This window comes from Salmo salar, chromosome 21 (genome assembly GCF_965601325.2).
Source record: "Salmo salar chromosome 21, fSalSal1, whole genome shotgun sequence".
NCBI lineage: Eukaryota > Metazoa > Chordata > Actinopteri > Salmoniformes > Salmonidae > Salmo > Salmo salar.
The window spans coordinates 17,619,633-17,645,681 of NC_138311.1; the positions used below are offsets into that span (position 1 = coordinate 17,619,633).

At 39.8% G+C, this 26,049-nt stretch overlaps 2 protein-coding genes across 2 annotated transcripts; one reads left to right on the forward strand and one right to left on the reverse strand.

Moving 5' to 3' along the window:
• The first annotated feature begins 9,602 nt into the window (after window positions 1-9,602).
• On the forward strand, window positions 9,603-13,010 carry LOC106581767 (homeobox protein Dlx1a). Its single transcript, XM_014164051.3, has 3 exons — window positions 9,603-10,364; window positions 10,647-10,846; window positions 11,414-13,010. The coding sequence occupies exons 1-3, from the start codon at window positions 10,052-10,054 to the stop codon at window positions 11,666-11,668; spliced, it is 768 nt and encodes a 255-aa protein (XP_014019526.1). The 5' UTR covers window positions 9,603-10,051; the 3' UTR covers window positions 11,669-13,010.
• A 5,153-nt stretch (window positions 13,011-18,163) lies between these two features.
• On the reverse strand, window positions 18,164-20,233 carry LOC106581766 (homeobox protein Dlx2a). Its single transcript, XM_014164049.3, has 3 exons — window positions 19,745-20,233; window positions 19,452-19,636; window positions 18,164-19,235 (listed from the first exon to the last, which is right to left on the reverse strand). The coding sequence occupies exons 1-3, from the start codon at window positions 20,061-20,063 to the stop codon at window positions 18,909-18,911; spliced, it is 831 nt and encodes a 276-aa protein (XP_014019524.1). The 5' UTR covers window positions 20,064-20,233; the 3' UTR covers window positions 18,164-18,908.
• Window positions 20,234-26,049: the final 5,816 nt, after the last annotated feature.

A 26,049-nucleotide genomic window follows, 5' to 3' on the forward strand; every position in this document is an offset into this window, starting at 1 on the left:
CGGAAACTGTGGAATGATTTGGAAACACGCTAACCTCAGGAATGGATTCAATAATAGGGTACCTGTCCTTGTGACAGCGCTAAGGTATAGATGGTGTGGTTTCCATTGCGTGATGGGATAAGATGACTAATCATCGTAGTTCAAAGTCAGAACCACCTGTCTGGTAAGGTCTGGAGTCTGTCGGGAGTCATCCAGAAGGGTTACTGATACTGCAGTGGTGTTTAGTTGGTCTTGATGATTACACCCGTCGAGGAATTACACGTGTGCATGAATTTGTGTGTAAAGTCATTTTTTGATGTATGAGAATCTGTCCACAAAATGACAACTGATGATTTTATCATACAGGGACAGTTCCTTTGTTTCCTTCACTGTGAGTCAACCATTTATCTCAATCGTCAAATAATGTCAGGCAAGCAGAGTGTTACCAACCCCTTGAGGTGTTCGTGTTTGTTCGTGTGTCAGACAAATTAACCCTGCTAGTGGTAGCAGGTAGTGTTACAAGTCAGCAGTGGCCTGGAAGAAATATAATTGTCTTTTGATTTACCCCCCATTTGCCTCATATAGTAGCTATATGAATGATATGTGCTTTCAGTTTAAACATAGAAGTCATCAATGGCAAAAGAAACCATTATACAACGTTTCCGCAGCCCGTAAGAGGAAATACTGAACGGCTTCAAGGCTCTCTATTTCTTTAAATTGTAAACATTGTGAACGTCAGTGTTTTTCATAGGCTTTGTATTTCCGTATCGCTGCTCGAATATGCTTTCGTGCTATTCTCTGTTTCTGGCCTATTACCATGGCAACTTCACAAGTTGTAGACATTTCTGGTGGCTGCCAGGAGAAGCGCTGCTGGGGGGCTGCATGGAGATGCTTGGGTATGCTGGGAGCTGAGCGTTGGTGGCGGGACGCGGCTATTGGCGCCTGTGAGCTTGACACCCCTCTGCATGTCATCGGAGGCACAATCAGGTGGGACCAGGGGGTCCCTGACTGGCTGGCCATGTAGCACACAGGCTGCTCAATGGGCCAGAAGTTATTGGGGGGTTGGGATGAAGCTGATGACATGGCTGGTGACAGGAGACTCATCATATGAGTGCGATACAAGCATTTGAGCTGCCAGGCTGTAATGTTGCTCGCCTTGCCTGGAAAGATTTATCCCAGATTGCAGGGCCTAAGGGGTCAGCAGCTATACATGTGGGAACAGTTTAAGCTTTGTCTGAATAAATTGCAGTTTTGTGGGGGTATACCAACATCCCAAAATGGACAACCTCCAGGTGTCAGCTAGTCAGCAAAAAGAATGAGAGACTAATCTACCATTGATAGCTGTGGGATAGTTAATTGCTCAATCACACAATGTGATATAACAGTTGGTTTTAACAGTTTTATAACATTTGCAGAATAGGTTAGTAGGGTACGCGGGCAATACATGCTCCAAACATTGTATTCATAGATCAGTTGTTCAGTCTGGACAGGGCACGCATTTACTTATTCCAATTCCTATTTTGAGGGCTTCCATTTTCTCTAAATTGTTTCAATTTCGATTTGTGGATCATGCATTTCTTCTCAAGCATTTTCCCAAAGAATAAAGGTAGACTGTATGAAATGATGATTTCTTAAATCCAGAAGGTATACCGTTGTCAAGATGTATGTTGGCCATTCACTGTAGCACAGAGATTGAAATTATAGGCTGGCTCCTGCTTGTCAAGAATCTTTTCTATCTCTGCTGTGGGGAGGAAATGTTTAATCCGACCCCCACTGAGAAACAAGAAGTAATGCACACCTCACTGTCTCTCCTGTCTGCTGGCGTGATGAAAGAGTTTCCTGAAAAGGGAGAGTTTATAGGCAAGGGAACATCATATTTATGAACACCCGCGGTTTAATGCACTCTACAACACTGCCATTCCTGTGTTCCATTGAACAAAACATGTTCTGCTAAATAAAGAAAAGGAAAAGCAAAAAATGATTCCTCCGGCTTTTTCGATCAAGCCTCCTGCATTCATGGCGGTCTAAAGGGAATGTCAGTCGCCCTGCCTCTCAGAGATGTAATTATCCTTTTCCTCTCACAGAACAACAAATGATAGCCAACTACTGGGGTGCATTTTCAGGAGCTGAAATTTCGTCAATAGGAAGGAGAAAGAGGTTTAATTTTCAGGCAGCTGCATATCTACTTTTTTTAATGTAGTTATTCTCAATGGTCATTTGTCTACATATGTTTTTGTGTACGTCCGTGTGTGTGAGGGAGAGAGTTTGTGTGTTTATATGTGTCTTTGTTTGCTAGCTTTTGAGGGGTGTATTTATGTGACCCTACATTAACCTATTTATTTATAGTCCTATACTTTCTTACAGTCACCTTTTTTTGTTGTCGCCATTTCACACTCTATATTGTCCAAGTAATTTCCCTTTCAGCATCTCTGCTTTTTTACCTTTCAGAAAGAGCTCTGAATGGAAGGAAAATTATCACAATTACTCATATAATTGAGCCGTCTTTGTAGCAAGTGAAGCTTCAGTAGCCTTTTTCCATCAGCCAAAATGGTTTCATTATATGTGTTTTTCATATTCCCTGACATGGGGCTTCACTGAGGGCCTGGCACGTGGATGAGATGCAGGGGAAACACTGTGAACCATTAAGGTCACAGTAGGAATAATTATCCCAGCTATGGAAAGAGCATCTAGAGCCTTTTCTCTTCCCCAGCACAAATGCACCGTCCACTGCTTTTAGTCACAAAGAACTTTGTAACAAATGGAGCTTCCACCTACTACTTATACAAAGAAGAGAGGGGGAGAGTAAGAGACTTGTATCAACATGACAATTTTCCATCATTAAGACTAATGACAGGCACGGACTGTGGGGATCAAGGGGAACACAAAAAAAGGAGCGCATTCAGGTGTTGGGTGAGTGCTGACCTCCTTCCTGTCTTTTTTAGCGACTTCAATCTTTACAAAAACTAGAAAGAGGAGCCAGACGAAAGCACAGAGGCAGCTGAACTTCAGGCAGCAGCCGAGTCCTCCACGGAAAATGACTTAATTGGGAAATTTGCATGTTTCCCATTTGTGAGGACATTAATTCAATGAGACATACATTTGCACACATTTAATTAAGCATTGTTTTAACATGGGTCACAGAAAATTCAACAAATAGTTGACCCCGTCACATTATCCTGTGTATGATTTGCCCCTCTCCTAAAAGGAAAGAGCTTTCACTTTGATTCAGTTAATTAAGATCATGAAAACCCCACCGTTAATCACATTTCACTCCCAATGGCTCTCTTTATGGCCAATTCTTGGATTGATTTGGACCTCCAATATATCATTTTTTTAATGTCAGAGAATATCATAATGTTTTAAGAAAGTATGTAGCTAGATGTGTTCATTTAACTTATTTTGTTCCAACATAATATGTCCAATCACTAAGTGCGGAATAGGCCTTTGAACAACGCCAATATGGTGCCTGTATGAGCCAATATGGTGCCTATATGAACCTTCTTAGAAAACCTCTTGAAAAAGACGGAATATGGGAAGTCAGTCAACGTAGTATTTCTCAGTGTGCAGGTGTCTGTTACTTGCAGTGTCTGGAGACAATTATCTCTGGCTGATCTTCCAAGACTGATGTGGTTACTCTGCTAAAATTCCACCAGACAAGGCTGGCAAATACTCAGCCATGTAAGAAAATAACAATGAAAATATTGTCTAAAAGTAACATTATACGCTTGGGATAGTTTAAAATCACATCCTCTAAAACCTGAATGAACAACCTGCATATTTATTTAACCTTTGACATGTTATTTCGTGTGTCATTTTCTCAAAAATAACAACAAAAAACAGAACGACAGTTGAGCAGTTGAGACCCTGACTATTTCAAATACATATTTATAGAGACAGTGTTACCACTTTGTGATTTTAAGGGCCGTGCAGTGCTTGTTTGGTGTTATTTTATTCTTGATTGGAGTTTATCTAACTCGACATCAGGAAGTGTCTCAGACAGACGTGTGATGTACGAGAAGAAACTCAGACTGACCCAGTCCACAGTGGTGATTACTGGGTTTTGATTCACCCAGAAGCAACAAGTCCAGCTTGGCTTGCTGTCCCTCTAGAGCACTGGCTCAAAACAGGAAACAACTCACCCAGCTCAGTCAACAAACATCAAAGAATAGAAGTTTGAGTTTACAAGATAAATAAATGAAACATGCATAATATTGTGTAAATATCATTCGTATTCCTAGTTTCATAAACCCCTTGGACTGAATACAAACCTATAATTGATTGTTAATGGTAATGATAATGGAATTAAACAAGAATTTCTGCATGTGCTCTGTTGTTCACAGTGACTCCCTGACAGTTCTGATGAGTGAAGGTACACTTCACTGAATCCTTACTCTTTCCACATATTGTCATATTTTGATACACTCACTTATACAGTTTGACATTTGAGAAGCTGTAAATAATGTATCAGGCCTTCTGTCTGAAGTAACTGAAATAAAGGACAATCGATAGCTAGAACATTGTTCCATTTATTATAAGAATACTTCAAACTCAGAAATGGTATAATTTCATAACATTTTTGCATTTTTTATAAAGACATCGTGACTTCTCAACATAATAGTCAAGCAATTGTTCAATTGTATTGCATTTGAATTTCATTTATAACCTAATGCAGTATCTATTTACAGAGTAGCATTGAGTAAATCCAAATCAATTAAGTGTTTGATGCTACATTGAACAGGAAAATGGACCTCTTAAGGTTGACTTAATTCGTCTAGTTGGTGCCCAGCGAAGCAGCAAATTACAAGGTAAAGACCTCCAAGGGCAGAGGAGAAACTGAGGGAAATGCCATCCAGAGGATATGCTTGGATGGATTGATCATACTGTTAGATATATATTTGTTTATCAACAGCTTGTTTTAGACATCAGACAGATATCAATCACATGTTAAAAGTATGTGGGACTCTGATAAAGACGCATTAATTCATTAATGCAGATTTAAGAGAAATATAGTCATTTTGTCTTGCTATTATTGGCAAATAGATCAAGTTCATGTAATGTAGATGATACTGTTGAGTTTGTCTTTATAAAATGTTGCACGCTTAATGAATACAATATTAATTGGCGACAAAGTAATAAATGCATAACAAATGGAGACATTTTCCATTTTGAGTTAGATTTAACAAAACTGTTTTTTTCAGAGCAGTCTCTGATATTCCTAGCCTGTTAGAAATCGGTGTGGATATGTTTGCAGGTACTACCTCCTCGTGTAAACAGAAAGATGATGCACAGAACACAGAGCGCGGTGTACTGCACACCGAAAGACTTATGCATTGGAACAACAATCAATCTTTGCGATAACATAGAACCAAAATGAGAAGGTTTTGAAACAGGATATGTTTCTCACCTCTTCCTTTAACGTGAATATTCTGCAGATATCCTCTGTCCGGCATATTATCGTGGCAATGTTGTCGCTTTAAATGATCTGTTCAAAATGAACTTGGGCGTTATATAGTCCGATTTCATAGAGCATTTTACAACATACCTCAGATATTCTTCATAATAAACTGTCACCTCATGAAAACAACATTTACATCTGCAATGGATGGCCATCTTCGAGAGTAATGTGATTCATAGAATATGGCTGTACAACTCTATGGCTATGTCTTGCCATGGATAGCGTGTGTCCCTCCCTTCAACATAGAGGAAATGAAATAAAACGGAGAATCCTGTGCCATCAACAACAGTAATTAATCATTGACATATACTCACATTTACCCTGGACCTTACAGTCTGACGCAACAGAAGAACAGAATTAGTCTGGCAAGCTCGTAGGTGCTGAGAATATTCATTTGAGAAACATGATTTTTCCAGAGCCACAGCATTAATATTTGGCGACTGTTAAAATGTCGTTTGGAAGGGACAGTTAGTGAGGGTTTTCCATCGGGGGGGGGGGGGGCTGAAATGAGGCCTGTGACACTTCAGGCCCTGTCGCCTCCACCCTCCACCCTTAGCACTGGCTGCTAACCCTCGTGTGAAGTGCAGCAGGTGTTAAAACACACTCTGCCACAGAGCTACTCACTGATAATGAGTCCTGTCTCCTTAAACTCTCTGGTCCACTGATGCTTCCATGCACACAGGGTTTATTTTTAGTATAGGCCGGTTAGAGCAATGCCATGATTACATCCGAAGATTAAAAAATCGTGTGAGACTGACCATTACAAGGTACCTCCATCTGGAGGAGCTACGAATGTACAGGCTGAGAGGCATGTCATGCTGCAACGAATTTCAATTTGTACAATATGTTACGAATTTGCTAAACGTATGATATATGAATTCCTAGTCACCTAACTTCAGCTAGGCGACTAGGTGGCTAACGCTAACATTAGCTTGATGGTTAAAGTTAGCTAGGCTGGGGGTCAAGGTTAAGGTTAGGGTTGTGTTAAAGGGTTATTAAGATTAGGGGAAGGGGAAGCTAACATGCTAAGTAGTTGCAATGTTGCCAATTAGCTAAAGTAGTCCGTGATGAGATTCGATCACACATCCTTCGAGTTGCTAGAGGTTAGTGCCACCCATCCACCTGACCAACTTTCGTTTTTGTCATATAAAGTAGCCTTCTGTCTGATGTAACCATACCAAACATAACGTATCATACTAATCTGATTGTCCCGGATTTAATGTTTACCATGTAATGTCTCGTCTATGACTAACGCTTCTCCAAGTCAGCAGTGTTCTTAAAAGCTGTGATTTTCAATTTGGAGTTGCATTTAGTCTGATTGTAATAATAGCATGGGACACAAATTGGTATTCTATTGTTCTTTATTATTCTTAATGAAAATATAGGTTGAAAATAATTAATTCAATCCGTTACATGAAATCCAAATTAATATTTGCCCTGTTTGAGTATTGGGGATTTTGTCAAAACAATCATTAATTGTAAACAAAGTGAATTACAGTGCCATTTGAGAAAGGCTATATAGATAATGGTAACGACTTGATATGCATGTTGTTATATTTAAATATCGGTAGGCTTATGTTTTAGATTGGGTTACTTCACATTTTCTTCAGTGAAACTGTATTCATGTGATTATTTCTCTTCGTCGTGCTTTTCCTTGGAATTAAATACATTTTAAATCTGTTAATGGCCTGAAATGTAGGCCCATTGCTCAGAACACGCATGTTCATCTTTAGAATTCCAGTTTGCGGATACTATAATCGGGGGGAAAATAATGACAGTTATCAGTCGCACCCACCAAGTGCCCATAAAAATCTGTCCTCTGTTCTGGAAGATGATAATTATTGGTTGTAGTATTATCATTTTTTTTGCTGTAGATAGAGGATACCTTTAAGTATTTTTCGAATGTAATTCCAGATATAGATTACTTGAAATTGGGCAATTTTATAGGAGAGAAGTGCAGTTTTCCTTATAAGCTTTAATATGTTATAGAATTCTTCAAATCCAGAGAACCGCTGTCAGACGCACATCGCAGACTAGATATTGCTCACCATGATGTCAGCGCATGCATTTTCAAAACACATTTTTAAGTTGCTCGTTCTGCGTCGAGTTCAATTATGCAATTAGGTTGATAATCACAGTGACGGAATTTAACTGCCTTTAATTTGTTATTCAGGTGGAGATGTTGAGCTGCCGGGGAACCGGCTAGTGGTGTTTTTGGTATCAGAACGTCTACACCAGACGGACTCTATAACGTACATTGTCAAATAAAATGAAGATGTGGATACTTGCTGCTTCTCCGTCACCCTCAATGAGTAGTACGCAATGGATATTGGGGATGTACGTTCTTCTTTTTCATCACATGATTATCGATTAAGTAAGTGCAAATAATGCCTAATCGCTGTTAACTTAATCTCAGTGCTGATTGGAATGTGGAGCCCGTTTATTCTTACTGTATAGCTACTGTTAACTCAACTGATCAACGTTCATACATGCCCTGTTATATGGATCAGCGTGGTTTATGACGGGTTTTTTTCCCTCCGGAAACTGAGCCAATAACAAAGGGAAACAGCCTACTCTTTAGTCAGTCGTCAGTTCAGTTAAATCAAACGTGGTCGGGAAAATCATTGTTCAACGTCTATGGTCTTAATGGAAAACTGTCCGCACCCCCCATCAATCTCGCTGGGGATTAAATTAGCTGAAGGAGGCTATGTTAAATGTTAGGTTTATTTACGATGAAACTAGCCTACATTATTATGTTTCGGAGTAAATCAAAATGTTTAATTGAACATGATGTGTTTGAATTTCACGACAAAACATGAGGCCAACTGCTGCGGTAAATGGCGTCTGTTGGCTGTTGGGCAAAATACTGTATAGAGGAGATGACATATAGGGCTGCATGACTCCATATTAATAAGGTATTATATCAACTATATAATTCCCATTCATGGCAAATGAGAGTGAATACTTTATTTATTATATTGTGAGAGCTGGGCAATAAATTGGTCAGCCATAGGTCACCCAATCCGTGTTCTAGCAAAGCTACTGCATAATGTAGGCCTATCCCTACTGAAAATGTACTGGACAAGAATTGGGAAAAGGGTGACTTTAATTTGAAAATAAGTTAGCAATAAATTCAATATAATCCCACCATTGTCAAAAGACAACCTGTTCAAATATGACAGTTATAACTCATTTCTTAACACTGCTGCCACATCAGCCTCAAATGAATGCCACATTATGTTTCATTCGTTTGATAACCCCCACATGAATCATTTGGGGATTTGCTAAAGGGTGTCGTGTTTTACATCGGTTGACAATCTAGCTGATTAGATACATCTTTGTAGGTTGATAACACACGTTCATGGTCATCATGATGTAGCCCGCATCAAAACCGTTCAACGCTTAATGGTTGACTCAGGGTCCACAGAACGGTTTGTCATGTTATAGGCTTCTTGGAGGCATTTTGTTTTTGGTCATGAAATGATTGCGCAATAAAATGCTATACGGAGAGATGTTGCATAGACAGCCCAAATAGGAATCTGGTTTTACAAATATTAAGTTTAAGAAGGTGTTGATTTTCACAACAATATATTTACGCATGTAACATAGGCTAGACTAGTCATTGCTTTAAATGCATCAATTCAACCAGGACTTCTTTGCTCGGATAATTCAGACCGCGAGATATTGCAAGTGTTAAATAAATGGCTAATTATGCGTATGAAAATGAAACATCAGTGTCATGCTAATTCAGCTCGCTTCAGCTGTGGCTCAGAGCACTTGAGACTGGCATGTAATCAAATGGACCTGTAAGTAATACATCTGTGCACGTGAACACCAAAAGACGCAGGTAATAATGAGCCAATCTATAACAATTTGTTATGAGATATCGAAATAATATCTAATGCGAAATAAAACGTCGTTTTTCTGTTAAATAGTACGCCTCAAAGCTACACTTAAATGGATTCATACTGCAATTTCTGAACATGAATCTTTGTTGTTGTAGAGTGATTGATTTGGATGAAACAGTTCTTAGATAATTACACTATGCAGACTGTTTCTTAATGTTGAAATTAACAGCAGGCCGATCAACATAACATGATCTATCCGTAGCCTATTTGTGATTGATAACAGAATAGGCTATTTCTTTACAATTGTTGTGTTATTATTATGATAATCAGATAGGCTAGATTTAATTGTGTGTTGTTTCTTTAAAAGCAGACATTTTGGCTGTCAGGGTTGATTTTGCTTATACCTTTCCCTGCTACCTAAGCACTTTAAAAAAAAAAATACATCTCAGACCTGAATATGCAGGTCTTGTTGTTCTTCTTGAGTTTATCAGGTCCTTCGGACACAACCCCAGGATCGCCAATAGGCATCATTCTTGGATAGAATGGACCAATCAGCGACCGCCTTTGATGAATATTCATGAATCCCTGATTCAAACCTTTGAGCGAGTTTGTCTAGACCACTGCATCATGCCTAGACTTTTCACAGAGACAAACTACATTTTCTTATGAATGGAAAGAGAAAAAATCAGTACAGCTTAAATTGGGATCCATCCTTCACTGAGATCATAGAAGAAAACAAAAAAGGAAGAGGAGAGATCCGCCAGAAGAAATGACAATGACTACAATACCAGAAAGTCTTAATAGCCCTGTCTCAGGAAAAACCGTTTTCATGGAATTTGGGCCACCGAGTCAACAAATGTCGCCTTCCTCAATGTCTCACGGACACTATTCCATGCACTGTTTACATTCTGCGGGTCATACGCAACACGAGAGCTCGTACAGTCCAGCCTCGTCATTTCCTAGATCTTTAGGTTATCCATACGTTAACTCCGTCGGCAGCCATTCCTCAAGTCCATATCTCAGTACAGTGCAGTCGTACCAAAACAACTCGGCACTAACACAGACACGGTTAGAAGATACAGGTAAGATTTATACTTCATCCCTTTTGGCTCTAAAATGTTCTTGGAATCTTTTGGTTTGTGTTTTTCGGTCCGCAAACACGCTTTGGATTGGAAAAGCAACCCAGATGTCGGGGTATTAGGCTCGGTAATTATTTATTGCGTAATGCTATAAACAATGTATGCAATTACGGGTAATTATACCTAAACTACAGCCTGTAAAACTTGCACTGTGATGCTCATTGCTGTGCAGCGACGTTGGCGAGCTGTCTCCTGAGTAATTTTGCTATTGTCTCCCCTTCTCAGCACAAGAGACAGAGAAGAACACAGTTGTAGAAGGAGGAGAGGTGCGGTTCAATGGGAAAGGGAAAAAGATTCGCAAACCAAGGACTATCTATTCCAGTTTGCAGCTACAGACTCTAAACAGACGATTTCAACAAACTCAATATTTGGCACTGCCAGAGAGAGCCGAGCTCGCAGCTTCGATGGGACTCACGCAAACACAGGCAAGTCAACGTTTGCTTTTACTTGTATTTCCTTAGGCCTAATGCTTGCAGTTTAATGTACTTTTGACCACGTTAAACAATAGGCCACCAAGTGGCTACATTGGCTATGTATTCTCTGTTTGTTTGGGTTATAGACAACTGTTGTCCTCATGTTTTACCAAAAAAAAATGTTTTTTTTATCGAATGTTTCGGATTGATTATCATCATGCAGATGTTCTATAAAAAAGCTTACTAATATTTCGAGGATGGGCCTTTAAATCGGCTCCACATAATTCTGGCTAGCTATTTATTATACTTATTTTATTCTTCATAGCTTTTCAATTTGGCCCATAATGGCAAAACCATGTTTAGCAAGCATTTCCTCTTGCATTCAATTATTTATTCATTTTAAATAAAACGAAAAAAATGTAGATGAAGATTGTCCAATTTGCCCTTGACTTTGTGGGAAAAAAATATAGGCTTTTACATTCCAAGTCCAAATGCTGCGTCACTGTCGCCTGGTCTAGACTTCATTGAAATGGCCCAACTAGCCAATCTGAATCACATTGGTTGTCTCTCTGTTTTCAGGTAAAGATTTGGTTTCAAAATAAGCGATCGAAGTTCAAGAAACTGATGAAGCAAGGTGGTGGCACGATAGACACGAACGCTTTAGCCCAGTTTAATGGTCACGGACCTACGACTGGATCTCCGGTAGCACCGGTTTGGAGCTCACCGACCACCGTGAAAACATCCGTGGGTGCACCAGGGTCTTACATTCCAAGTTATACCTCATGGTATCCAACTGCACACCAAGAGTCTATGCAGCAACCGCAACTCATGTGAACATAACTGTGAGCTGATAGACCTGTCCCGCCCTCTATACTGCCATGGCCCATATCAGGAGATGTTGGGTCAACCACCCAGCGTGGCCTTGCACTGGCCCGCTGTAGCCATGCACAGATGTAATCCGGAGTTCGCTCTCAAAGTTGCCAGATGACATATTGGCCTCTTCATACCGAACGACGGCACAGAGAATAGCCTGGGAACCGAGAGACTGAAAAGGCACTGCCCCAAGGGCAAGAAGTCCTGTCATGTCCACGACAGATGCCGGAAATTGTTTTGACAAATGGGTCTTCAAGCTGCTGTTATTATCTTTTGTGACATTTTAATAGGCTATGTGTTAAACGAAATATATTTTGCTGTAACAAGTCAGTGAGAGTATATTTATGTATACTGTGTTTGATTTGAAGATTGGCTACATTTCTTATCCTAATGATGATAAAACATAGGCCTATGAAGCCGCGTGTTACCAAGGCCTATCAGATTTAGGCTCTCCAACGAAGGTCAACATGGTGATTTGACCATGACCTTAAAACCTAGCCTTTAAACAGACAAAACCCCCATTGGTCTATAATGTAACTTTGACCAACGAATGTAGGCCAATCCAATGAATCATTTCAAAAATAGTCTCATCATTTTTATGGGCATGGAATCGAATCTCCAGTCCGTTCCTTAGTTTTCACAGCCCGAGTTGCACGCGCCCTTGCGCATGCTTCCATGCTGTCTATGTATGTTAATTTAAGTTAAATTATTTCGTTTTTTTTTCCATGTCTGTGTCTTTATTTAATATGCAGTGTGTTTGACTTATGAAACGACAACAACGTGTTGTTAATAAAAAGTTTAAATGATGATTTGCTGCTTGAGAAGAGCATTAAGGTGATTCCGATGATAAAGATATGGTTTGTCATTGTTTGTTATGTGTTGAGCGGTTGGATGTACATAAGGACAATATAATAGGCATTTTTCAGCTTTGGTTTGTGCTGTAATCGATATGTTGTGAAATAGGATTTTTTTTTTTTTTTTTTTACATGTGTTCATTAAGATGAATGTGTTTAGCAATCTAGAAATATTTAGTTTTGTATTGATCACTTTAATTTATTGCTTTGTTTTATGGAAGTTATGTACACAATGTTGAAAACAGTAAAGCTATGATTTAAAAGGCCAGTATAACGTGTCAGAGTCCTTACCGGCCATGTGTTGTAGGCCACAACTTTCACATTTCCATGCAAGTCCATGTAACCCTGGGATATGACATGCAGCTATCTCTTCAGGACTTATATTTAAAACTAATACAGAGGTAACATACAGTGTGATCAAATAAAGCCTATATGATTATTCCTTTTCATTAGTCTACAATGTGCAGCATTGGCCGTATAGCCTACATGTGATTACGCACAGGCGTTCAGCGTTTCTACGTTTTAGTCCCTAGGACTATCAGTTTATCATCATCTCTTACTGTGAGTGCTGGATATAGCCATGCTGAAGACGTTCCGACCTGACCTGATTAATGATGTCAGTTTCTATCACATTGTAATTCCTTCAACAATATAGTGCTTGTTTCTTTTCAGTTTAATTTAGCCGCTATAAGCTCCTTTTAAGTCTTCTGTGGTTCCAACAAACCCCGTTTCATCGATGAATAGAGGAGAGAGCAATGGGGTGTGTTAAGTGAATAATTGGGCGAGAGGCAGGTGCTGCAAAAAGACTGGTTGGTAGAGGAGGTGGGGGGTGGGGTTTAAATGTAGAGAAGTAAAAGTGAAAAGTTCAAAGGGGCTCTTGTTTGGGGTTTGATGGTTTAACTGCGCTTTTACAGAAAATTCTGAAGCACCCGATGAGCCGAGGAAAGGACCAATTGAGTGAAAACACTACAGGCCTACCGGAGACAATAGACTGCCAATATCATCCCGTGCACGCACCATGCGGATATACACTCATCCCAGTTGTCTATTTCATAAATTCAAGGCCTATATATCCTATATTTCAAATATACAAAATAAAATATATACTTCAGAAAAAACGGAGTGTTATGTTCTTCAAGTTGTTAATGACAAAACAAAAGATTTTCCATAAGTGCGTGTATAGAGCATTCCCCCATGAATATTAAAATGTGAGTGTTTAGTAATTAAGAGGACAAATGTGACACCATTTGTGTGACCCGCAGAGACGTTCTAATGTTAGCCGGCTTGGCCAGAGCAGAAAGGGCACCATCCCTTGAGAAAACCACAGCAATAACGTGGCTAACTCATGGCCACAAAGTGCCCTTAAAGTTCACGCGTAGACAGATCATCCATATGCATGCCTTCACTTAATTGTTTGATTTATGTTCAATACAATGAGCAAGATAACCTGATCACATTCATGTTTTTATAACTTTGGCATGTATGCTATTATTGTTGTTATTATTATTATTCAGGGAAAGGAGGAAAAATAAGTGTTAGTCTTGGTTTTATTTTGTCACCAGGTTATCGTTAAATCAACTAATTGGGCCTATTATGCATAGCAAATCATTTTCATTTCAATGATCAATGATATTATTGGCTAGCCTATATGTGCCTTTAACTATTTTCTCTATGTAAAAATGAATATTTATGTTTTTCCCATTCACTTGGTATTAGTAGTCCTATATAGGCAACTTTTTTTTATGAGGAGTATAGCCTGGAAATAATCAACGTGAAAGTGTTAGAATGAGGCGTCTGCAACATAAATATACTCTCGCTCTTCCTCCGAAAGGCGCAGCTGCACGTCCAAGAGGTTCAGTGCTATTTCACTGTATTCTCCCCTTGATTACGAGCCGAGCCCATCAAACCCAACATAATTACAGTAATTTGCCCTTATTTATTCTAATGCACTTTCCCATCTCTGGGGTAATTATGAGCAATTTTTTCGCACGGGGAATATTTCAGCGTTAACAAAAGAGACACTAAAAGAAATTTGCTGCGCAATGAAAAACGTGAAATAGGTGAGATGCTGTCTCTCCGCTGTTCCCTTACATGTAAGGCTGGCAAATTGCTTGCAGGTGTATAGCACGGGATTGTCTATGCGAAGAGGGTTCAAAATTAGCAAAGCACAATGTAAGAGTAATGAAGGCAGTGGCTAAATTACAGAAAGAGTGGAGGCTTTTTCTATGCCAGGTCCCTTCCAAATCCATAGGCTACAGTACCCATTTCCTGATGTAAATATAGAATCAGTCATAGCATGGTGAGTATTGTCTCCGGAAGATTAATTGAGAATCGTTGTTTTTTTTCTCACATTTTTGTACACGTTTTTAATAATAATAAAAAAAAACAGTGGGTTCGATTCCCGGGACAACCCAAACGTAAAATGTATGCACGCAATTCTGTAAGTCGCTTTGGATAAACGCGTCTGCTAAATGGCATATATTATATTAGTATTGTATACAGACGCATATGACAATAAAATAACTCGTTACAGATAGTATATTGTGGACAAAATAATGACCTTGTTTGACATTTGTGTAATTTCTATGTTTTCAAGTTGTCTAGAATAGGCTACTTGTAACACATTACAATTTGACATGCGTGCATAATTTGGGCATTTCCAGAAATTAAATATATTAAATTGAAATTGAAAAGAGATTTGTAATATTTCAATGAATAGGCCTACAATTAATTACTAACTATATATCCGTTTGATTGTTATAGCCTAATCGTGATGTCTGTATTAAACAATCAATTATGCCTAATGGAATCTTGGTGAATACTAAATAGGCTATCTCCCCCCCCCCCCCCTCCAAAAAAAATTATAATAAATAAATTGTAACATAAAATTTTAAAATATGTAAAATAACGCTCCATAGGCTATATACTTACCTTAATCTCTAAGAAGGAAGCTCGCAGAGTCTCTTTTTGACAGGATTCAAAGATTACCTGATTTCGATAAAGGCAGATAAATGAGAGTAGCATCTTGCTGCATGGGCAGATGTTGAGCGCTTGAATCCCATAAACTGTTGCCCATGAAGTGTTAAGTGCTATAACAGCACAGCTCGGAATATGACTGAACATTTCGGCTTTATTTCCCCTTTTTATAGCTGATGGAAAAAAATTGTAGATTATTAGCATAAATGTTTACTCCTCATTACGCTGATGACATTGTGCACTCGAGATCTTGGTAATCTTTGGGAAAATTATGAGTAATTTTTAAAAATGTAAAGCAGCAGTTACCATGCAATTCAGGCTAATTCTGCGTAGGCTCCACACAGATATAATTATCGCCGAGTCAAGATGGTATGCTAAAACCTATGCATTGATATTCCAATTTATTATGTACATACAACTTTGACAATGTTGATGCTTGAAATAGCCTGAAATTGTTTTGTGCAAAAAAATTACAGCCCATATTAGGACATCTAAAATTGCGAAGAATTATATAGTAATTGCAGGCTTTCAGATCGGGAAGCGCCAGAATGCTCAAACTAGAGCAAATGTGGATGTGATTACAGATCAGGGTATAAATTAGGATGGGGGTATGGCATTTTCAAGTTGCCTACAGGATAACGGAAGTATAAAGCCACATCATTTCTAATCGGTGAGGATGAGACATGGATGCAGGGCGCAATAAGAAAAATACATATCATTGTGATTGTCATTAACCATTGTTCGCTCGAGACTTATTTTTATTTGACATATATGCACTTCAAGCACCAAATAGACAGAGAAAAATGTGGTTTAATCTGTCAGATTTTCTTTAATTGATCCCGTGCGTAATGGCTACATATGCTTCCATCAGTGAACATTATTATTCGTCTGTAGACAAAGACTAGAAAATGCTGCAATGTCAGCTAAGGGCATGTGTTCTGAGGACCTTTCTGAAGCAGGTGAATTAGTGCAAGTCTTTTATGGAGATTATTGTTCCATCCAAACGTCTATAAAGGGAGACCGTCAAAGCCAACGCGAGTATGAGCACGCACATTACGCACGCACTAGCTCATCACATGCGAAATGAGTAAATCTTACTAAATGTAAAGTACCGCATATTTAAGCATGTATTTATCCAATATATATGTATATATATATATATATTCACCGCAGTCTTCAATCAAATGTGTATTATCTTGTTTCTTGTTGCACAGGCCCACTCAACGTGTGGTAGGCCTGCTATCCCGAGGGACGCCTCATATCAAGATAAAGCAACGACAGCCCCAGGGAGAATGTTCCATCTTGTAATGTGGCAATCACTGACAAGGTACATCCTTATGCAAAACGATTCCACGTTATGTGGCTTATGATCACTCAACCATAAAAAGCAACGGGGCGACGTGATGATCAAACCTAGCAAACGCTCGTCCATTGGGATAGATAGGCCTTCAAAGCTATGTATTTTACATCCCTTTAGAGAACAGAGTGAATAAAATATAAATAAACGTAATAAAATGTTTCTTTTGCGTCTAAGAAAATACAGATTTTATCCTTACATTTCAAAACAGAGGATAGGCCTACAAAACACAGGATAGGAGCGGCAGGTAGCCTAGCGTTGGGCCAGTAACCAAAAGGTTGCTGGATCGAATCTCCGAGCTGACAAGGTAACTGCCCTGAACAAGGCAGTTAACCAACTGTTCCCCGGTAGGCTGTCATTGTAAAAAATAATTTGTTCTTAACTGACTTGCCTAGTTAAATGAAAGGCCTACTATCTGGAATGCATTTGAAAACTTGGCTGAGATAAAGTAGATAATATTTAGCTAAGAATACGATCTTATAAATAAATAAAAATGTGTTTACCAGCCTAGTCTACGATGGGAAAATCTAGGTCGAGCCGCACATGAGAAGGGCCTTGTGTTGTGTGAGTGAACAAGATGTGAGAAATGTTTCCATGTTGTTTAGCTTCAGGCGGTCTTGGGTCTAGTTTTTTGATTGGACTGAGTTCATAAAACGTCTGGAGAGCAGCGCTGACTCCAGAGAGTCTGAGGGGTTGAGCTCAGTCATACGCCCTCATCTTCGCTTTTGCATGCCACGGCGTGTTGCGTGCCTTTGAATACTCCAGCGCTCTCTGCGCCCCCGGCACTGTGTCTCGGCTCTGTTAATCATCCTGTCTCTATCAGGTTCCCAGAACCATACCCAGCTAGATTTAACGCGTCTATAAAACATGAGTTAAGAAGACGAAACAATTTGCAGCTAATAAAGAATACAAATGCATAACCAAATGGTGGTATTTTAATATGGTTATGACTTAAGCTTCGTCTTTCAAAAAGCTTGTCGAGCCCATACCTGCGACGTTCATCACATTTTGTGAGCTACGTTGAAAGATTTACAAGTGTCACGAACATGTCTTTGACGGATGGAGAACTCTTCTGGCGCCGTGGTATTAAATGGAGGTGGAGTAGGTTTCTTCTCTCACTAGGCTAAATAAGAAAGCTCCATTGAAGTATGCGTATTGATAGGCTGTAAACACGTAAAGAACCGGGCTAAGCTTCAATGCAAAAATAAATCCACTTCTCACTTAGTATACACATTTCTTAAAGTTCTTCAAATTGAGAAAAACACCATGTACACAGAAAACATATTTTATTTAAATAACGTCTCATCATATCATTATAAAAGAAACACTGCTAACCATAAAAATAAATTAAAGACAATATACCATCAAAAGGTTATACAAGTTCATTAGAATATGGGACAATCAGTAGCTTACGAAGGATTAGAAGGTATTTGGCCCTAATATCAACAAGAAAAAAAATGACAGGACTTAATATGAAAAGAATGTTATGAAATATGCTCAAAGACGAATTCTGACACCTTACAAAATAAATCAAGAGTAAAGAATAGGCCCTATAGAAATCTGGGTGCATGTAAAACATTGATCTCATCATACAACAAAACTGAGGTCATTTTCAATAGGCACGATACAGTTGCAAATTGTGCTAGATGTGACAGTTGTTTACATCCTGCAATCAACTTTTTACTTGCACTGATGCAAAAGTAACGCCCGCGCTAAAAGAAAGCAACTTACTCTGTGATTCCTCTGGATATTAGTGGTTCATACATTGTATCCATTAAAATAAACTAAATAAATAAATACAAAAATAACTGTACAAATCTGTAGTCTGCCATTTGCCGGTGTGAGGACGATGACCTTCTGAATTACCCTGGCACTTATACATGAAGTTGGCCAACGTTGCGCGTAAAGTTCGCTTTGTGAGGTCTGTATGTATCATGTATCACTCGCAATGTATCATGAACTTTTTTTTTTAAATGTTGTTTCACCAGTATTCTCCGAGTAAGAGTCAATTGTATTAAAATATTGTCCCAGCGCTCAAGACGGAGTTGTGGTGGTTCGGGACACGCGGGACAGACTGAAGATGTGTTGCAGAGTTCGTTGATGAGTACCAAGAATAGTTTGCCAAGAAAGAAGGCGCAGTCGTATTTGGAGGGCTGCTGCTCTGAGGTAAACTGGAGTTTACATTGTTCATTATCTGATTTTGTGGAAAGTCCCAGGCATTGGCGGGTGGAGAGTTACACTGGGGAGACTCGATGGAGGCCACATGTTGCTCAGGGGGGATTTCTCCACTTTTCCACAACTTCTTGAACTTGGAGCGACGGTTCTGGAACCAAATTTTCACCTGAAAAGGAACTATGTTACTATTGTTCTAAAACCTAAAGCTTATTTCAAAACGTATCCTAACCAGAGCCAAACTATACACAACAAATGCTGGATAAATATAAATAGCAGTCCAAAGTAAAATGTCATGCTCATATAAAATAAGTAGCTAGCCATAATATTCACAGATTGATGGGGGATTTGACAGAAACTGGATGCATTGCAGAGTTGCACTAACCTGGGTTTGTGTAAGGCCCATTGAGGCTGCCAGCTCGGCTCTCTCCGGTAAAGCCAAGTACTGTGTCTTTTGGAATCTCCGTTGAAGAGCGGCCAGTTGGAAGCTTGAATAAATAGTTCGAGGTTTTCTGACCTTCTTTGGTTTTCCGTTAACCATTCGGATTTCAGGTTCACTTTCTTCTTTTTCTGAGAAATACATGTAAGAACAATTATTAAAAATGCATACCATTTTTGATCTTAGTAGAATTGACATGTAATAGAATACGAATAGGAAAACATTGCGATTTTATTTACCTGCATCCGTTGGAGTCGGTGAAGAACTCGAACCATAGGAGCCGTAGGTGCCATAAGAGGAGTTGAAACCAAGATCGTATGATTTGTTATTGTATTGAACGCTGCTCATACCACTGCTGTGGTACTGGTAAGTCCCGAGTTGGCCATATGGAGACCCTGCGCAGAGTCCAGGCTGTTGGCTATTGTAAAAGCTGCTGTCCGTCGCCGTCGATACTGGTAGAGTTGGGGATTCCTGCGATTTGTGCAAGCTGTGGTAACTGTTCGAGGTAATCTGGTTCGAATGCATATCTGTATTTAGACTGTCAAAAACTCCAGTCATTTTATCGGCAAAGTCGCGCAAGTATATGTGGTTGAAGCAATGCAATTGAACACGTCAATTTGCAAAGAATCTCGTAGATTAAATTAGTTTTGAGTGTAAAATGGCATCCCCATGAACTTTACCTAAAAACGACGAAGGTGTGTCCCTCTCTCAGTGGTCTGTGATTGTCTGCTATAGGATGCTAGCGGGCGGGCATTTATCCAGTATCACGTGGGAGGCAGAGCTGGTATTTCCGAGGCAGCCAATGAGTACTGTGTGCATGTCTGACAACTCCACAGATTTTCAGACTCCACCATTTACTTATCCCGCTTGTTTGCCTTGCACCGATTGACAAATGTAAAAAAATATTGAACAATATATCGTAAACTAAACTTCTAAAGCGTAGGGTATAGAAAATAGGATGACAAATGTTTGTAAAATATAACATTTAGCAGTTATTTATCTGTTATAGAGACCTACTCTTTGAAAAACCTTCTGGAAGTCCAAACAGCCTCTGTTAATTCCGAACATGAGATACGTGCGTAAATGTACGTTTTGCGTCTACTAATATGACCGCACACTTTACGCATTAGACCCTAAGGGAGTTCAAATTCTATTTATATGGTTCAAGATTGTATTTGTTTTAAAAGATTTCAAAGACAAACGTTTTATTTTACAGGATCACATTTCAACGATAAGTATAGGACATCATGGCATCTGTGCGCCACCTGTCTGCGCCCAAAAAGAAACATGCAAAAAAAAAAAAGACCAACACACACGCGCGCGCACACACCCACACAACCTTCTTAACATTTTAGGCTACTACTCACCAGATTGAGGTGTATGCCTAAACGTCACTGCAATGACAATTTGAGGATGAGAGGATGTCAGATACTGAGAATTTTCTCTTCACCTTTTGGTTTTGGGCGTGGAGGTTATGATTGACATATACTACTACTGCCTGCAGCCCTCTGGGAGACGGTCATGGTAGGCTAGCGTCCTCATGTGGTGGCAGAATATAGATTGTGATGATTTTCTCGTTGAAACGGGGATGCCTGAGATCATTTATAGATTAAGTGGGCTAGTGTAGAACTACTGAACTACCAGATTAGCGACCTCCAAAAACGGCACCCACTTCGAGCCCTATAGGCCTACTAGAACATGGAGGCGAGTTACCTACACGGAGAAGAACGGTAGAAGAGACAAGGATGTTGGGGGATACCACATCGCAGAAGCAGCTGGTTTGTCTCAAGCAAGTTTCTATCCCCATCTCGGTCAACATTTCTTGTGGCACTTGCAGCCCCTTTTCTACTACAAGATGGCAGCATGTTCACCCTGATGGCCCACAGACATTTACTGCACTTACATTTTTTTTTTTTTACTGCACTTCATTTTTTTGGGGGGGGATTCTTCAGTCAAATTTTATTGAATGCATAAGGTATTTTAGCTCTGTAAACACATCTCAGCAATGTAAAAATAAACATGTCTTGTTTTCCCAGAGAACATGACTGAAGTATCAGCCTTTTCCTCTATTTGAAGTGATACCTATTCTGTTTTCTAAAATGTACATGAACATATCTTCTACCCCGGTGAGAAGACTATTTAGACTATTTATACACTTCTCACCAGGCAGCGTGACATGATCATGAGTGACATTGAGGCAATCATAAACATTGTGATCTGTTGCTACAACTGCAGTCACCTTCATCGTGGTATAAGAAATATACCACAATAATATAGTGGGTGGGTGGTACAGTACAAATTAAGAGTTTATTTCCAAAACGCTATATATCAATAAAACATTTTTTATTTCTTATGTGTACGTTCATGTGTGTGTAAAATATTGCAAATGTTTTATTCATAGATTTTAGATGTGTGTGAAATAATTGTTTTGTTGTTGCAAAACGCTATATATCCATTGTTTAGCTGGATTTTTACATTTTTATTTAAACCTTATTTTACCAGGTAAGTTGATTGAGAACACATTCTCATTTACCTCAATGATCTGGTTCCACCCTAGGGTTGATGTGGTAGGAAACTCCTGGTTTCTCATTCCGGTTTGCGCCACAACCCTCCGGCGACCGGTTCTTCTATACCGAACCGTGAATATCTCGGAAACGTAACCAGATAGAGACTTCTCGTCTTTTCCCCACTTAGGGGAAATACATCTTACTGTATTTAATTATTATTTTAAACATTTTTTAAAATATTGATATCACATATCTATCATTTGTTTATAAAAAAGTTGTTATTTGTTGCATTTGACTGTGTAAAACCTAGCAGGTCTACTTATTTCTCTGAGAGTGAGGTGGATATATAGCATTTTGAAAAAAAACATGATTATTTATCTCTCTGAAATGAAACCATCAAGTGATAGATTTTAAACAATTGAACAACCCCATTCCATAATTAGATAGAGAGATAACACACAAATCTCTTTCATAATTTATTTAAACAACAAAAGCTAATTGACCAATATTTCTGAAAATGTATATATAGCATTTTGGAATGAAACTCTTCAAATCATTCTGTTCTTTTGAACAGGGCACTCCACACCTCTATTACGAAATCATCTTGGTTGATTACATATAGGCCTATATGTCCTTTCAAAGACAACAACACCTGGCAAGCAACTCATATTGCTATACCATTTACTTCCTATCTGAGAACTGATGCATGACGACATTAAGACAGCAATAAGACGACAAAGAAATATTGTCAATACTTTTTATGCATTATTTTGGTTGTTCAGAGTGGCCCAAATATGCCCTCTAGGGGTCAGTATCATCTCATTTAGCCAACAGATTCTTGAAATAATGTCTTCTGTTTTATTGTAGACAGGCAGTCCTACACATTCCAAATGCCCTTGATATAAAGAACACCCCATGCATCACAGCATTTCAAGTTGATATGAGACTATGTGGATATGATCATAAAAGTAAGGTTATGGCTATGTACAGTATATTATATGAGGTTCGGTAGAAACTGTATTGAGACTCCTTCTCTTGCTGCCCTTACCACAGTGACATGGAGATATGGTTGTGAAGAAATGAAACCCTGGAGCATACAGCAACAGTTGCAGTTCTTAATTTGTAAATCGGGAGGTGCCGGAACAAAAAGTGAGCAAGAGAAGGGGGTGACCTGGGGATCTCTGAAGTACTGGAAAGCGTAAGAAAAAAAAAATACAATAAACTTTATAATAAAGCATTGCATGAAAACTATTACGGACTACAACGGGAAATCCAGATGCCAGCTGCCCAGTGACGCAAGCCTACCAGACGAGCTAAATGCCTTTTATGCTCGCTTTGAGGCAAGCAACACTGAAGCATGCACAAGAGCACCAGCTGTTCTGGATGACTGTGTGATAACGCTCTCGGTAGCCAATGTGAGCAAGAACTTTAAACAGGTCAACATTCACAAAGCCGCAGGGCCAGATGGATTACCAGGACGTGTACTCAAAGCATCAACTGGCAAGTGTCTTCACTGACATTTTCAACCTCTCCCTGAGTCTGTAATACCTACATGTTTCAAGCAGACCACCATAATTCCTGTGCCCAAGGAAGCGAAGGTAACCTACCTAAATGATTACCGCGCCGTAGCACTCACATCGGTAGCCATGAAGGGCTTTGAAAGGCTGGTCATGGCTCACATCAACATCCTCCTGGATACCCTAGACCCACTCCAATTTGCATACCGCCCCAACAGATCCACAGATGACGCAATCTCAATCTCACTCCACACTGCCCTTTCCCACCTGCACAAAAGGAACACCTATGTGAGAATACTGTTAATTGACTACAGCTCAGCGTTCAACACCATAGTGCCCACGAAGCTCATCCCTAAGCTAAGGACCCTGGGACTAAACACCTCCCCTGCAACTGGATCCTGGACTTCCTGATGGGCCGCCCCCAGGTAAGGGTAAGGGTAGGCAACAACACGTCTGCCACGCTGATCCACAACACTGGGGCCCCTCAGGGGTGTGTACTTAGTTCCCTCCTGTACTCCCTGTTCATCCATGACTGTGGGGCCAAACACGACTCCAACACCATCATTAAGTTTGCTGACGACACAACAGTGGTAGGCCTGATCACCGACAACAATGAGACAGCCTATTAGGAGGTCAGAGAACTGGCAGTTTGGTGCCAGGACAACAACCACTCCCTCAATGTCAGCAAGACAAATGAGCTGATCATGGACTACAGGAAAAGGCTGGCCGAACAGGCCTCCATTAACATCAACGGGGCTGTAGTGGAGCAGGTCGAGAGTTTCAAGTTCCTTGGAGTCCACATCTCCAACGAACTATCATGGTCCAAAAACACCAAGACAGTCGTGAAGAGGGCACGACAAAACCTTTTCCCCCTCAGGAGACTGAAAAGATTTAGCATGAGTCCCCAGATCCTCAAAAAGTTCAACAGCTGCACCATTGATATAGTCCTGACCGGTTGCATCACCGCCTGGTATGGCAACTGCTCGGCATCTGACCGTAAGGCGCTACAGAGGGTAGTGTGTACGGCCCAGTACATCACTGGGGCCAAGCTTCCTGCAATCCAGGACCTATATAATAGGCTGTGTCAGAGGAAAGTCCATAAAATTATCAGAGACTCCAGTCACCCAAGTCATAGACTGTTTTCTCTGCTACCGCACGGCAAGCGGTACCAGAGCGCCAAGTCTAGGTCCAAAAGGCTCCTTAACAGCTTCTACCCCCAAGCCATAAGACTGCTGAACAATTGATCAAATGGCCACCAGACTATTTGCATTGACCCCCCCCCCCGCCCATTCGTTTTGTATACTGCTGCTACTCGCTGTTTATTATCTATGCATAGTCACTTCACCCCTACCTACATGTACAAATTACCTCGACTAACCTGTACCCCCGCACATTGACTCTTTACCTGTATATAGCCTCGGTATTGTGATACTTTTTATAATTTATTATTTTTTACTTGAGTTTATTTGGTACATTTTTTCTTAACCCTTCTTGAACTGCACTGTTTTTTAAGGGCTTGTAAGTAAGCTTTTCACGGTAAGGTCTACACTTGTTGTATTCGGCGCATGTGACAAATATAGTTTGATTTGATTTGATTGAATATCGTCACATTTTTATTTATTTTTTATTTATTTTATTTAACCTTTATTTAACTAGGCAAGTCAGTTAAGAACAAATTCTTATTTACAATGATGGCCTACCAAAAGGCAAAAAGACCTCCTGCGGGGACGGGGGCTGGGATTAAAAACAAAATAAAATTAATAACATATAAATATAGGCCAAAACACACATCACGACAAGAGAGACAACACAACACTACATAAAGAGAGACCTAAGACAACAACATAGCAAGGCAGCAACACATGACAACACAGCATGGTAGCATCACAACATGGTAGCAGCACAAAACATGGTACAAACATTATTCGGCACACACAACAGCACAAAGGGCAAGGAGGTAGAGACAACAATACATCACGCAAAGCAACCACAACTGTCAGTAAGAGCGTCCATGAATGAGTCTTTGAATAAAGGGATTGAGATAAAACTGTCCAGTTTGAGTGTTTGTTGCAGCTCATTCCAGTCGGTAGCTGCAGCGAACTGAAAAGACGAGCGACCCAGGGATGTGTGTGCTTTGGGGAACTGTAACAGAATGTGACTGGCAGAACGGGTATTGTATGTGGAGGATGAGGGCTGCAGTAGATATCTCAGATAGGGGGAGTGAGGCCTAAGAGGGTTTTATAAATAAGCATCAACCAGTGGGTCTTGCGACGGGTATACAGAGATTACCAATTTACAGAGGAGTATAGAGTGCAGTGATGCCTCCTATAAGGAGCATTGGTGGCAAATCTGATGGCCGAATGGTAAAGACCATCTTGCCGCTCGAGAGCACCCTCACCTGCTGATCTATACATTTTGTCTCCGTAATCTATATGGGTAGGATGGTCATCTGAATCAGGGTTAGTTTGGCAGCTCGGGTGAAAGAGGAGCGATTACGATAGAGGAAACCAAGTCTAGATT